Source organism: Nelumbo lutea, chromosome 1 (genome assembly GCF_056320005.1).
Source record: "Nelumbo lutea isolate HS-2025 chromosome 1, American lotus-T2T, whole genome shotgun sequence".
Classification (NCBI taxonomy): Eukaryota; Viridiplantae; Streptophyta; class Magnoliopsida; order Proteales; family Nelumbonaceae; genus Nelumbo; species Nelumbo lutea.
Genome location: NC_142684.1, coordinates 8,106,943 through 8,123,133, shown reverse-complemented (window position 1 = coordinate 8,123,133; position 16,191 = coordinate 8,106,943). Strand labels below are relative to the sequence as shown.

General features: G+C 36.9%; 1 protein-coding gene across 2 annotated transcripts in view; it reads right to left on the bottom strand.

Moving 5' to 3' along the window:
• Positions 1–5,607: 5,607 nt before the first annotated feature.
• The window catches only part of LOC148873403 (kinesin-like protein KIN-14C), a 127,422-nt gene continuing 116,838 nt past the window's right edge, over positions 5,608–16,191 (bottom strand). For both annotated transcript variants that reach the window (XM_088975188.1, XM_088975192.1), the window contains 3 exons: positions 7,162–7,745; positions 6,214–6,389; positions 5,608–6,070 (listed from right to left, as the gene is read on the bottom strand). In XM_088975188.1, coding sequence (XP_088831314.1) covers positions 6,012–6,070; positions 6,214–6,389; positions 7,162–7,745 — 819 coding nt within the window. In that variant the 3' untranslated portion in view covers positions 5,608–6,011. The remainder of the gene's footprint in view (positions 6,071–6,213; positions 6,390–7,161; positions 7,746–16,191) is intronic.

Sequence of the window (16,191 nt, the reverse complement as noted above, 5' to 3'; positions counted from 1 at the left end):
AGGTCAAAATAACAATAATTGATGCATAGATATAAAGCAAATGTATATTTTAATGGTAATTGTGAAGAGATATATTACAATCACTATAGCAGGATACCTAGAAATCATAAAATTTTATTAATAATGTATCAACCAAGAGTTCTAGAACATACTATATTTATTTTTGCAAATTAACACATGCACATAAGCTATTATCGTATTATTTTCTATTGAAGTTGAAGGCACAAAGCATATGCAACTATTATATATGAAATATTATATCAATTATTTCATATTTTACTATTTTTAGTTTTTAACATTAACACAAAAGTCAAGTAAAATTCATTTTCAAATGTTTGGTAAACAATATTTTTATTTTTATAAACAATAAACATATTATAAAATTAATTAAAATTTTAATTAATGATTTATAAAAGTATATAATCTTAAAAAATATCAAACATATTAAAATTTATACGATACATACCATATGAAAATTCATAGTTTTTAATTACTAAACTAATTATTTTATTATTAATATTTTTATTTATATAAATTTTATGAAATAAAAAATCTTTTTGATGTGAAAGTAAATTAGTGGATTTGAAAAATTCAATTTATACTATATTCTCAAGTATTTTATAAATATTTTTATTTTTGTAAATAATAAATATGTTGCTATTTAATGTAAATTAAAATATTAATTAATAATTTATAAAAATTTTAAGATACATATCATGCTCAAATTTACAAATTTTGAGTAGTAAAATAATTATTCTATTATTAATATTTTTATTTACATAGATTTATTGACATTAAAAACCACTTTTTGATATAAAGGTGGATATGGGAAATCATTTATTGTATTATTTTATAAAATAATAATTTTGAATAATATTTTTTCATCTTTAGTTGATGTTAAACATAAGTATAATTTATTTGTTGGGATAACATTTAGATGTTTGAATGAATAAAGGTTACTTTATTTCATTAATTATCACAAGATCAAATTCGATCTAGTGGTTTAAAATTGTATTTAAATTTTGCATTTTGCATGATTTGGGTAAAAATCGTCCCAAGCGCATTTTTTAGATACGTGGAACTGTGGAAGTTGAAACTTCAAACATGCTCCTTAATGTATCATATCAATGCATATCGGCCGATACAATACAATACGAGCTGGTACAAGTGTGTATTGGAGCGATACATACGATTAAGGGGATATGGGTTTAGTCGTAGCGTATCTCGTATCCCCCTTGACCGATACCAATACGATACGCTCTGTATCGAACTTATCGTGTTGATATTTAAATCCTTGATAATATATTAATATATAAAAATATAATATATTATATATATTACATGCTATATAATGAAATTCGTTTTTTTATTAATCGAATTTCTAAATTTAAAAACCAAATTAACCGAACTGAATTAACCAAAAATTAAAAAATTGAAACCAAAATTTTTAATTCGGTTTTTCGGTTTTAAAAACAATAATGTTCACCCCGAACAATAGGGGGTTTCCTACGAGAAAGGTCTGCTCAAACTGCCTTCCGACATGCATTCCATTCCTCTTCTTCTAGCAAGTCTAAACAGAAAGCTCGTGCCATAATCGGGGGTTCCAGCTTTTCCACCTCGACGTGAATCTCAATCTTCAACCCTAAGACAAGCATCCCTCTAGATAATCTTCAGGCAACCCAATCTCAATCTTCAACCCAAAGACAAAGCACCCCACTAGATAATCCTCAGGCAATCCCTTTTACTCTGCTAGACAGCCTTTGAAATTCCTTCATGTATTCTTGCATCATCGTCACCTGGCTTAGTATAGAGAGATGACCTACATAGTTGCTACCTTGTGGGCTGATAAATCTGGTTACCATGGTTGTGACAAGCTGTGACTAGGTGGGGTTCGGTTGGTACTCTTTGAACCAGCTGTGCCATTCTACCACCTTCCATTTAAAACCCAGATCGGCTACCGTGGCCCAACGCTCCTCCGGTATCTCTTCAATCTCCTAAGTATTGCCCGACCAACAACAGTCGTCCTTCCAGGCTAGTGCCGTTGAATTTGTGTAGGTTCACCTTCCAAAACTTCAGTTGGGTGCCTAGGACACCTCCCGACTGCAAGGAGCACTCCCCATTTATCTTGATTCGCCATTACCATTGGGAGTGAGACTCTTACAATGCCTCTGTTCGTGAACCTTGCCAATTTAGACATTCAGTGATCTCCACCAATTGCTTCAGGATTGCTTCTTGGGTTTTCTAGAAGGCCTCTTACAACTTCTCCATGCTGTTGAGTCATTCTTCAAGGCCAATCATCTGGTAGTCCCATGAGACCGCTTTGCCACGCCCAAGCTGTATGGCATTCACTTGGCCCTCCAAGCAAGTCAACCAAATTGAATGCCCAAGACCCTTCTTGATAGGTTGCTTAAGTACTAAGGACACACACCAAGGCACACAAGAACACACCAAGTATTGTAGGAGGAAGAAATTGTATTGTACTAGAAGAAAAAAGCTTACAACTCAAGGAATGCTCTTACAACTTGGATGCCTGTTGCAAATGGAGGGGACTCCTATTTATACACTAACCTCCTCAAGGAATCCTCCAGAACTATGTACACTTATCATCTAGAAGCACCTCTAGAACATTCTACCTTCTATACTTTTCTAGGGGATACCCATTCTATAAGATACAAGAACACTCTAGAGTAAGTCTAGATTACTCTCAACCCCTTTAGGGCATTCTACACAAACCCGGATTGTTCCACAAAGTTCTAAAGAGTACCACCAGCATCTAGTCTCTTCTAAACACACGGAGAATACTCCAGAACACCCTAGAACGCTCTAGAGCAGCCCAGAAACATGCAGAATTGGCTAAGAGCCTCAGGAAACATTTAAAAAACCTCTAGCCAAGCAACCCATTATATCACCTGTGACAACTTACCACAATGTCATGGACCTCTTCTCGTTGCCAAGAAGAAAGGCTTGGATTTAAGCTATAGTGACGACACCGCTTGAAGAGGATACACGGGAGAGACAAAAGGATTAGTTAGAGAAATATTGGATTCAAAAAGCAAGATGTCTTTATTTCTCATACTATTTATAAGCAATGTTGGTTACAAATTTACAATCATTTGACACGTCACCAGAATCATAACAGAATGAGATGTCAGAAAAATCATAACATAAATGATTGAAAATAATAACTGCCTAATGATCGGCCTTTCGACCGTTGGGGTGTTTGGGGGAATATTCTCAGTGGCCAGCTGGTGGACGCGGTGATAGAGACGATGGGGATTTGATTGTTTGAGAAAGAAGAGAAGCGAGGTTAAGTGTGACAATTTATAGATATTATGAACCAACCAAAGATAATGAAATAAAGAAAGTAGAAAATATTTCATAAAGGAAAATAGAAGAACCACATTAATCAAGATATGGGTGATGTATAATAGAGAAAGAGAGCCACCCGATTTGATGTATCAACGGTAGCAGAGGAAAAAACTTGGTTGATAGTGGAAGAAAGGTGACTGAAACAAAAAACTACATAAGAATAGGTCTGATCATTGTAGATAAAAAGAGTGTCTACCAACTCATTCCAATCTGTCAACCAAGAGAACAATACATCTAATAGATGCTGCTAATTCGGTCAGAAGTTAGGCAAAAGAGAAAGAGAAGAAGGGGAGAGTGAGAGACGTGAACAATGGGACTCACCTGCAATTAATATTTTTATTAATTAATTATTAAATAGAATTAATTATTTTTTGTTTTTATTCTTGGTCATTTGTAAACCAATGAGAATTTTAAGTGAGATTCAGCTCAATGAATGACCTATTATATCCATAGAGTAATTGGAATTTCTTCTTTAATGATTTTTCTTTTATTTTTTTTTATATTTTCATGATCCAATTATAAGAACTGAATATATTGTAGATCTATGGATGATCTATCATATCCATAGAGCATTTGAATGCATTGTAGATCTATGGTGTGCAAGCCTAAAAAATAAGGGGGTTTTGGGGTGCGAAGGGTGGGGTTCTTTAACAAAGCTTTGTTGGGAAAGCGAATGTGGAGATTTAGAAGAGAGAGGAACTATGGAGGAGAGTAGTGGCTGGTAAATATGGGGTGGTGAACTTTGGGTGGCATTCAAAGGAAGTAAGACACTCTTATGGGGTATGTGTATGGAAAGGAATAATGAGTTTCAATTCTTTAATGGTTTCTCATTATTCCTGGAGGGTGGGGAAATGATTGGTCTGGATTAGGGAAGTTCCGTGAAATCTATCCAAGGTTGTACAAATTATGTCAGAAGGGTGTACCTATTCTGAATGTTACGAAGTCTCAAATGGTTCTGTGGTGTGGACACCAAATTTTAGAAGACCTCTACTCAACTGGGAGCTTGAGGAATGTGTGGAACTGTTGTCAAAATTGCAATATTTGGAAATTAATCCATCATCTGGTGAGTGGTGCCATGAGATGGTGAAAGGAATGCATTGATGGAAAACTTACAGTCAAGTCAACGTACTCTATTCTGATAAGAAATATGATGGAAGCTGATCCAATTTCGGGAGTGTGAGGGAAGCCAGTGCCCTCAAGAGTGGAAGCCTTTGCATGGTTGATAGCCAGTGAGTGTATCTTGACTCAGGACATCATAAAGAGTCAAGGATTTCAATTTCCAAGCAGGTGTGCCCTGTGCTTATCTAGAGAAGAAAACATTATGCATTTGTCCTATAAGTGCAGCTTCATTTCCCTAATATGATTCTACTTCTTTAAGATGTTTAATGTGGATTGGTGGTCAATCTCAGATTAGTCTGAAATCTTTAGACATTGGCCAAGAGTTCAGGGTGGTTCTAAGGTCAAGCTGACATGGTGTTGCATTCCATTTGTGGTGTGCTGGGAAGTTTGGAAGGAAAGAAATAGAAGAATCTTTGAGAATAAGAAGAAAAGTTGGGAACAGGTGCTGGGTCGGATCAGCTCTTAGTCATTGATTAGGTGTTAATTCTGCCAGATTTTCAAGGATTAAAGAAAGAAGATTTTGGGGTGAACTTCTAGACCTCTTTGAATGCTTAATTTTTTGGGTTTCTGATGTATTTTGCATATCCATATGTATCTTTTAGTGTTTACATGTATGTATCTTAAATTTTCTCCAACACATGCATATCTAAGTGTGTATCTTGATACATCTCTTAAAATTGCCATTATAATACACTTGGCATTTCTGATATTTTGAACCTTGGTCCTGGGTTCTGCCTTGGAATGAAACTGAACCAACCCATGCTCACCCCTAGTTATACCCCTCAGTTCCATCAAATAAACAAACAAGGAAACAAATAAATAAATAGATGAAAGTTGCTATGGCCATTAGCCAATCTTGAAAAGTCAAACAAGTTAATCGGAGAAAAGAAAAGTTAAACATATATTACAGTTCTTACATTGAATGTTGGCAATCAGCATCACGCAATACCTGATGGCTCTATCCCTGCATCATAAAGTTTGGTATGTTAGTGAAAAAACAAAATCAGAGCCAAAAGTTACCTTAAGGGTGCAGTATTTTAGTAGAATGACCAATTATCCTATCACCCCAACCAAAAATGGCACCAAGGTGGAAAAACCTTGACATGATAATGCTTTAACCTATGGAATATTAATTGCAGAATTAAAATTATGCAGAAAAATCCATTTCACTTAGCTTGAAGGTAGAAGGCAAATGGCCTCCCCAAAGTTCCATAGAGCACAGAATTGGAGCAAAGTGTGATAAACATAGTCAAGTTATAAAATAGAAGTGAAAGGTTTCTTTCAGAATCTAGGCACCCACAGGCTATGGTTCTTGTAGTTTTGGTTCAGGTAACATACATTAACATATATATTGGCAAAGTGAGCCTACATTATGTACGCATGTGGCAATACCCAGACTAAAAATAGAGGTAACAAGAATTTGAAAATGATAATATCATACTAATACAAAAAGTGATAACATTGCTTCCAGGAACTGTAATTCATAGTAACCAACCTTTACAACTAAAAAATGCCTTCTAGTTTTACTGCCCACGTTTGGGTGGCTTGGTCAAAGAAGAGCTGCTGCTGGTTTTTCTTGAAGCTTGGAGGCACATTAAAATGGGAAAAGTTAGAGCTAATTAGACAAAAAAAAAAGGTAATACAGTCCTTGGACCAGTAAAGAAGGTAACTGTACAATTTTCAAGGAATATCAGCTAACTCAGCAAGATATCAAACTATACATACTTGGTGACAACTTAGACAAGTCCTTAGACGATGATGGCCGAACCATTTTTTCTTGCCCCTGCTTCTGTATAATTGCTGACAACTTAGACAAGTCCTTAGATGATGATGGCCGAACCATTTTTGCTTGTCTCTGCTTTTGTAGTGATGGTCGAAGCATTTTTGATGGTGCTTTATCCCTGCATCATATAGTTTGGTATGTTAATAACAAAACTCAGTCAAAAGTTACCTTAATGGTGCAGTATATTTAGTAGCATGCCACATATCCCATCACCCAACCAAAACTGGCATCAATAAGGTGGAAACCTTGACATGATTTTGGTTTAACCAATGGGTGATTAATTGCAGGATTAAAATTGTGCTGTAAAATCCATTTCACTTAGCTTTAGGTTAGAAGGCAAGTAGCCTCCCCAAAGTTCAATAGAGTTCATAGTTGGAACAAATTATAAGAAACCGGTAGTCCAATTATAAAATATAAGTGAAAGGTTTCTTACAGAATCTAGGCACCTGAAGGCTATAGTTCTTGTAGTTTTCATTCAGGTAACAAATCTTTTGCATTCTATCATTTGTCATGTGTAATACTTAATTTATCATATAGAGCCCCAATAACCATTTCACAAAAAAAAAAAAAAAAGGAAAGAAGAAAAATAATTCAGAACATCAATATGGAACATATATAGAACATAGCCCTTTCAAATAAATACAAAGCATTATGGTATGTGTAGTGATGTAATTATGAGAATGCTGGTTTCTGCACATCAATCAACTAGCTGCATTAGAAAAGCAATTAGAATAATATAAGCACTAACATGTTGTTTGTGTCTCCAACTAATTAAGCAAACCATCAAAAGCTTTGGAGTTTCAACTTTCTGTAACTACTATGGTAAGAATTATGTCCCCAAACAGGCAAAGACACATGGAAAAGAACGAAAAAAAAGAGAAAATACTCACTTCTCTGTGCTCTCTGCTGGTTTTGAACCCTCAGGGCTTTCTGGTGGTTTTGAACTGTCAGGGCTTTCTGGTGGTTTTGAACCCTCAGAGAAAGGACTGAACTCGACAACACTGCATATTGAGCCATCAGTTTCTGTACCCATGGAGAGGCCACTGTCAGATATGTCACTTGATCTCTCAGAATCTGGATTTCCAAACCCTAAAAGCTCAACGTCTGCAGAAAAATTTTGTCCTGAATCCCCTGCAGCAAGCTTTGACTGACAGAAAAGTTCCTTATGATGCCTGAAGTCGTCTAGAGATTGCTGAGAACTAGCATCAGAGTGTTTATCATTGTTCTCTGAGCACTTGTCCTGGTCAGAAGTTGCTTTGTCATGTTTTGAGCCTTTCTCCCCTGACTGTCTTTGGCTTTGTGAAGGAGTTGCACTAAGAGAGTGTTTGCTTGGTAAGGAAGATCCGCGCCACAGAAGGCTTGTGTCCTGCTTTTCACAATTGACACTGGGAGACATAGTTCTAAGATCTTTCAGTAGTTGCAACTGTTCAATTTCCTCATCTTTTTTTGCAATTGTGTCCTTCAGTGATGCCACCTGCAAGGTCAATAAGAAATAGATGATAATCATGTAAATGAGCTGAAAAAATATGTAAGATAACATTTCATTGATTATTAATAAAATATTCACATATTCAAATGTACATTTACATAGGGATGGCATTATTCAGTTAAAACCGAAAAACCGAATTGGAAATTTCGGTTTTGTTTTTGGTTAATTCAGTTTTTTAATATTTTGGTTTTGGTTTCGATTTTTAAAATTAGAAATCCAGTTAACAAAAAAAAAACCAAATTAAACGAATTTTGTTATATAATATGTAATATATAATATATAACATATAATATATTATATTTTTATATTAATGTATAATATATTCTAATGAAATATGGTTTCGTAATATATATTATATATTATATGTTATGATATCTATCTATATATATATATATATATATATATATATATTATTGAAATTCAGTTTTAACTGAAATAACCAAAAACTGAACTGAAATTTTCAGTTTTCCTCTAGTTTGGTTTTTGGTTTGGATTTTAGTTTTTAATTTCGGTTTATTTGGTTCTGTTTCTAACCGAATAAACCAAATGCTTACCCCTAATTTGGTTTTGGTATGAATATGACGCACCTTTCAAAAGTATTCATTAATTATGGACAAAGCCAGAGTTGAAGTTAGAGATTTCTTAGAAATATCTGAACAAGAATGGGTTATTAGACGCTATACCTAAAGAATGCAAAGTCCATTTTGTAAAGGCAAAGTTTAAGGAACTGACATTAATCTAGTGGAATTGGTTGATTGGGAAGTAGATACCTGACAAGGGAAACAATGACTTATTACCAAGAGTGAAAACAACAAGGAAAGTATTTCTTTAGAACATCTTGACAAAAAAGAAAATAAAAGTGACCATCTAATCAATTGGGAATTGGGATAGTGTTGGTAAATATGAGAGATAGGGACAAAGGGACAATGGGATTTAGAATTACTTATTTGATTGAGATGTGGTTGTGGAGGTTCCCTCTTTTTGAAGGCGGACCTTATTTGTAATCAAGGGCATTTATATCATTTCATGTGGCTTTTCTATCTCTCTATTAATCAAGGATCAAGGATATCTTTGTAATTTTATACATGATCATATATGCATGGGGCGTGGGCCTCACAATGGTTCACAATATTGGTGATATTTGTTTGCTAGGTGGTGATATGAAATTTTCTGAGAATATTTTTTTTCCAACATCTCCAACATTTTGCCAAATTGTTGGTAATATTTTAGATTTCTTGATAGAATATATTTCTAAGATTTAGGATTTTAAAATATTACTAACAACTTTCGATATTTCAATAAAATCATTATAAATTTTTAAATCTTTTCCTAAAAGAACCAATGGGGAACTGGTGATCAGATAATTGGCTACTATTTTGATATGGTTCACTTACAAGTTACCATTAAGGTTGGTTTATATGTTCTGAAGTTAGATACAAATGCCAGAAGGGGTATGCCGGTGAAAAAGTAGCAGAGAATCAAACAAGGGGTGAAAAATGTTTTTATAAGTCCATCCCCAAGGGTACCAAATCCCCTATTTATAGGAAAATGTGGCCATGCAGATAGGCATGGCCTCTCGATACTCCAGAACATTCTGAGGAAGTTGTAAGTTGCAGCTACAGATCCTAGGTTGTCATGGGTGAAGACACATTCCCGGAGGGGACTTGCATGGTTTTCCCTATCTCCTTCACGATCTCACCACATGGTGCGATCTAAGCTTCTATACTCTTCATGCGTAAAGTACTAATTTGTTTGGATGTGAGGGCTGTGAAGCCAGGTTTTGGCGAATACTCCTGTGAGATTCACTAATTTACGCACTCAACAAATGTTGCGAATCTTAGAATCCGAATATTAAGGAATCACAATGCTTTAATGCAGCGCCATGACAATAGGCATGTCTATCCCCTTAGAACTATAATTCAAAGGATTCTCAATCTAATCAAAACATACAGTAACAAAAAAAAAAAACAAAGTCAAAATGGCACGTAAATGACATATTTAATGATGCTAAAAGACTAAAAGGGAGACAGAGAAAGATTCCTATTGACATCTCTTAATTTTCTCTTATTTGATTTATACATTACTTTGCTAAGGTTTTTAAGCTTTAAATGTGCAATTATACTTTTCTAACAATTCTTTAACTAATTGTGTTTCTAGGAAACTTCTTAATTTTTAGTTTTATGCAACCCCATATTGCTAGAAACTTTATGTTCTTAGAGTCAATAACCCAAGAAGAAGATTTTGATTGAGAAGCAATACAAGCGATACATGACTTTGCAAGAGTCACAGTATTATTGGAAGAAGAGCTACATAGCTGTTCATACTCCTTATGAGTAATAGATAAAAGTTCCTTCCCTATCTCTCCACCTGAAGCAACCATCATATCAGCTGATGGATTCTCAATACTAGGTGAGTAGGTGACTCACAAGCAAGGTTTAAAATATCAATACAGGCCGATACGCCGGTAGGGGTATATCAACCTCTATTGTGGCTTGCCTTTTATTTTTTTTGTTATTTTTTAGTTTTTCTTCTCCAACTGGTTCAGAGGGGTCGGTTTAAGGTCCTTCTACCCCCTGAACCAGGTCAGACCCCGAAACACCCCCTGTAGGGGTGTATCGGGAAGCCACCAATACGATACGTATCGGTCGATATGGCCTGATACGTAACGAAATTTTGAACCTTGTTCACAAGTCGTAGCTGCATGGTTGGCCTAGGTCAAAGGTGGGTCATGTAAATCATAGCAAGAGTTAATGGTATGACCATCAGCTCCATAATAACACTTTCAAGTAATGCCCCTTCCACAACCATTTCTTCAATGAACTCCCCCCAGCTCCTTACCTACATCTCGTCCAACACCAATATTTTGAGAAGCACATCTACCACCCTTGGCACCCCTTGCACTTCCTTTCTCCACATCCAGCACCTTTAACTACTACCATAGCTGTTCTGTTCCCATGAGTATTAGAAACTGCACCGTGATTCATCAAGGAGGCTCTCCTAACCCAAGAAAACACATCTGTAAGAGAAGGAAGCTCACTACTCCCCAGTATCTAGGCCCGTATTGGTTCAAACTAGGTCTAAGTCCTAACAAGAACCTTACTACATCTAATTAATCACAGTATTTTTGTTGCTTTGAAAAATCAAGTGTGAGGGGTTGATCCAGTTCATTCTGAATATTTTGAGAGTGAAATAGTACTCCACATTTTTACCTTCTTGTTGAAGTAGAAAGTAATCTTGATAAAGCTGATATATTCAGGTAATATTATTTTGTCCAGAATACAAGTGCTTGCAATGATCTCATATTTACTTTGTTGTGTCCAGATACATAATGTTGGTCCTGATTTTCACCTCCATTGTCCATACTATTCCACAACCAGGTCATTATCTATGCATTTTCCTGTACCCACTCACTATAGTTACATGAAGTGGTTTCTGGTTTGTCTTCAAAGGTATGCTTCTGCTTTCCATTAGTTGTCAGGAATACTTCAATAAACTTGGACCAAGGAACATAATTTTCTCCATTCAGTTTTGTAGAAGTCATTTTACCAATAAATATATTAGGACTAATAACCAGTCCAGATTTGAGTCCCCACTTAACTAAATTGACATGACTCACTCTAAACTTGAAACTGACTTGAAGGTAAGAACTAACTTCTTTAAGATTTGAAGAGAAGGATGACCCAAATGACAGTGCCACTGGTGAGGTGTGAAAGAAGAATGGAGATTTTTCTGTGAACCACCATCACCATCCAAATAGTAAAATTATCCAACTTTCCCATCTTGAGATCCTGAAAGACACAATAAGAAGGATAAAAGGTGACTAAGCAATTAAGAGATTCAGTTAGTTTGCTCACAGACAAAAAACTACAGGGGAATTTGGATACATAACATAGAATATAAAGCGAGGTCATAATCAAGAGACACATTACCAATACCAGTGATAGGATCTACCACTCTGTTAGATAGAGTGAATACCCTAAAAGTGACTTCTCTAATGGATACCTAAATCTACCGGCAGTACGTTTCAATTGGTTTGAAACCGGTTTTGCAAAATGTATATTATATTAAAAAATGGTTTCATTTCAAAATCATAATCATTATATTCATCATCCAAGCCTTATACCAACTATATAGGATTGACAACATGAATCCTATTTTTTCATTCCATACTGTTGAAAGCCATATCCATTGTTAAACTATTGGTGCTTAAATCACCTTTTGCTACTTCTATCCAAGTTCTTTTTGATCTACCCCTAGCCCTTTTTATCTCTTTCAATTTGCAACAAATCACTTCTTCTTATGGTTATGGGTGTTGTTGACTTCTATGCACGTGACCAAACAATATATGTCTACATTCTCTAATAGTTTATTTTCAAAATGGGTTTTCAAAGTTTCCTGGGATTCCATCATGACAGAAGATATGACACTGATTTTATCTCAATGGGGAATAAGTCCTTCCCTTGTTTATAACAATTATGTTGCAAATGTTTGTTAGGCCCCAAAACCTAATAAAGATGTTTCAAATTAGGCCAATGGACTGGACCTAGAATAGGTCCAAATTCACTCTGTGAATTTGACTCTAAAGCTTGGCTTGATTTGAACTCCTATGAATCCCACACTATACAAACTACCTCTCTTACTCATATATCTATTTGAATGAGAAATCAAAGCCTTGCCTTGGAAATGCCCTTGGTGAGAAAATCTGCCAATTGTCCTTCAGAAGTAATGAATGGAAGACACACTTCACCGGAGGAGACTCTTTCACGAATAAAGTGTCTATCAACCTCAATATGTTTGGTTCTATCATGTTGTACCGGGTTGTGAGCAATGTTGATGGCAGCCTGATTATCACAGTACAACATCATGGGTTTGTCATGATCTACCCCAAGTTCTTCCATTAAGGACCTTAGCCACAACAATTCCGAGACTCCATGTGCCATGGCTTTATATTCTGCTTCTGCGGAGGATCGAGCCACAACTGTTTGTTTCTTACTCCTCCAAGAGACAACATTACCAGCCACCAGACTGCAATACCCTGAAGTAGATCTTCTATCATCAATATTTCCAGCCCAATCAACATCAGTATAGGCTTCAAGTTTCAGATGACCATGTTTGGCAAATAGAATTCCTTTTCCTGGAGAGCCTTTCAGATAGCACAAAATCCGTTCTGCTGCTGCCATATGGGTATCTCTAGGAGCATGCATGAACTGGCTAATGCAACTGACAGCATACGCAATATCTGGCCTAGTCATGCACAGGTACAAAAGCTTCCCAAGAAGTCTCTGAAAGACCCCTTTGTCTTCCAACAAAGTTCCATCCGAAGCTGAAAGTTTGTGACTCATATCAATAGGAGTTGCAGCTGGTCTTGCACCCAATTTTCCAGTTTCAGACAACAAATCAAGGACATATTTCCTCTGAGAAATAAGAATCCCATCCCTGGATCTGGCAACTTCTATGCCAAGGAAATATCTCAACTCCCCTAGATCCTTAATCTCAAATTCTGTATGGAGGAAAGACTTAAGGCCCAGAATGCCTGAGGCATCATCACCAGTCACTATAATGTCATCAACATACACAATGAGATATACTGCTAGAGACCCACCTTTCTTCACAAAAAGAGTATGATCTGACTGTGTCTGAACATAGCCGAATTTAACAAGTGCAGCTCTAAATCTCTCAAACCAGGCTCTAGGAGATTGTTTGAGGCCATAAAGAGATTTCTTCAGTTTACATACCTTGCCTTGCATATCTTTCCCATACATTCCTGGAGGAAGACACATGTAGACCTCCTCATGTAAGTCACCATTCAGAAATGCATTCTTTACATCTAACTGATAGAGAGGCCAATCAAAGTGAGCTGCCAGAGATAAAAGAACTCTCACAGATGTCATCTTAGCAACAGGGGCAAAAGTCTCCAGATAGTCAATTCCATATGTCTGTGTGTAGCCCTTTGCAACAAGTCTGGCCTTGTACTTCTCAATAGTCCCATCTGCCCTGTATTTAATGGTAAAAACCCACTTGCATCCAACTGGATCCTTCCCTTCAGGCAAATCCACCACCTCCCAAGTACCATTTTCATGTAGAGCATCCATTTCAGCCTGCATGGCATCTCTCCATTCTGGAATCCCAAGAGCTTCTGATACAGACCTAGGAATGGGGTTAGAAGCAACTGAAGAGAGGTAGGCACAATATGAAGGGGAAAGTAGGTCATAAGAAAGGTGTTTGGAAATGCAGTGTGCAGTACATTTCCGCTTTCCTTTCCTAACAGCAATGGGGACTTCAAGATCTGGGAAGGAGGATTCCAAGGGAGCTGAAGCAATACCTGTTATCTCATCCGTGATTGGGAGGGTATGAGCCTCATCTGTTGTAAGGGAAACCACTTGCTCATTCCTGGATCTCTGCCTTTGATACACTTTGGGATTATGGGTAGGACGAGGAGGTAAAGAAATAGGAGCACTAGGACAAGAGGAATGAAGTGGTTGATCCTCCTTTGATTCATTTGGTGAGGATACAGATTTGTCAAGAGACTGAACTGGGACAGGAAGGGGAAGAGCAAAAACTTGTGACAGACTCTCCCCCTGTTGACAATGTCCTTCCTGAGAGGAACCATAAAAAGGAGAAAGTTCATCAAAGGTAACATCCATAGAGACATGTCTGGTGCCAGTCTTTGGAACAAAACAACAATAACCCTTTTGTGTGGGGGAGTAACAAAGGAAGATGCATTTGTGGGCTTTTGGTTCAAACTTGTGTCTCTGCACACTTGGAATGTGAACATAACAGGTACAACCAAATACATGAAGAGGAATTGGGAAGAGATTCTTATCTGGATGAAGAAGACTGAAGGGGGATTTAAACCCTAAAACCCTGGATGGCATACAGTTTATGAGATAGGTAGCAGTAAGTACAGCATCACCCCAAAATCTTGTGGGAACATGTGAGGCAAATAAAAGGCTCCTTGCAACTTCAACAATATGTCTATTTTTCCTCTCAGCAACTCCATTTTGTTCAGGGGTTCTAACACTGGAGCTTTGGTGAATAACCCCCATGTCAGAGAGATACAACGATAAGCTTTTCTCAAAATACTCTTTTGCATTGTCAGATCTGAAAACCTTAAATCTGGTACCAAATTGAGTTAAAACAAGCTCATGAAATTGCCTCACAAGTCTCGGGACTTCGTCTCGGGATTTCATTAAGTATATCCAAGTGAATCTAGAAAAGTCATCAATGAACAGGATAAAGTATTTGTAGCCCCCCATAGAGGATAAGTGGTAAGGCCCCCACACATCAGAGTGTACAATATGAAAAAGAAAAGAGGATCTTTTATTGCTCACAGGGTAATTTTTTCTACAATGCTTTGACAATTGACATGACTCACAATTGAGACTGGACACACTGACTCCCTTAAACAGTTTGGGAAGCAAATGACTTAAAGCAGAAAAAGGTAAATGACCCAACCGACAATGACTCAACATAATTTGACTGACAGACTCTGAAGAAGTAGAACCAAAAGCAACATTCTTGGGATGATCAAAGCATTGGTCAGGGGTGTCGAGCAAGTATATTCCATTCGCTTCATGGCCACTCCCAATCACCTTCCGAGACTTCAGGTCCTGAAACACACAGTGAGAAGGGAAAAATGTTACACAACAATTCAATGACTTGGTCAAGCTACTTATAGATAACAAGTTGGTATTTAACTTAGGTACATGAAGAGTGGAAGATAAGAGTAAAGAGTCTGTAGGCTTGACAGTTCCCTTGCCAGAAATAGGGGCAAGAGAACCATCAGCTAAGGTGATTTTGTCACGACCAAGAAGCAAATCATATGACACAAACAAAGTGGAAAGGTTGGTCATGTGATCAGAAGCACCTGAGTCAATGATCCAAGGGGTCTTGGGATTACCTGAGGTAGATGCATGGTTAGCAGAAGCCCTTATACCTGAGTGAGCAAATGCAGTGGTGGCTGGACTTCCAGAAGGGTTGGATGATGAAGTTACACCTTCAAGCTGGCTGATCATCCTTCCAAACTTCTCATATTCAGCTTTCATGGCTGCCAATTGTGCACTTGCAGACTCAAACTCTGTATCTGTACTTGTGGCTGTATGTGCACTTCCTGTCTTTCTACTGTCATTCTTCTTCTGGAATCGGATAGGGACAAGACTGGGATGCAATTTCCAGCACTTGTCCTTAGTGTGTTTCGGCTTCTTGCAAGATGTTTTGCTTTGTAATGTCATATTCAGAATTCAGCCCTATCAAGTACTCAAAGACCCTATTCCTTTCAACCAATTTCCTATATGTTTCAGCATCCTTAGGGGTATCCCATGTCACGGCCTCTATCAAATCAATCTCTTGCCATATAGATTTTAGGGCTGAGAAGTATGCTGCAAGTGACTTCTCCCCCTGTCTTAGATTCTTCACATCACTTCTCAGTTTG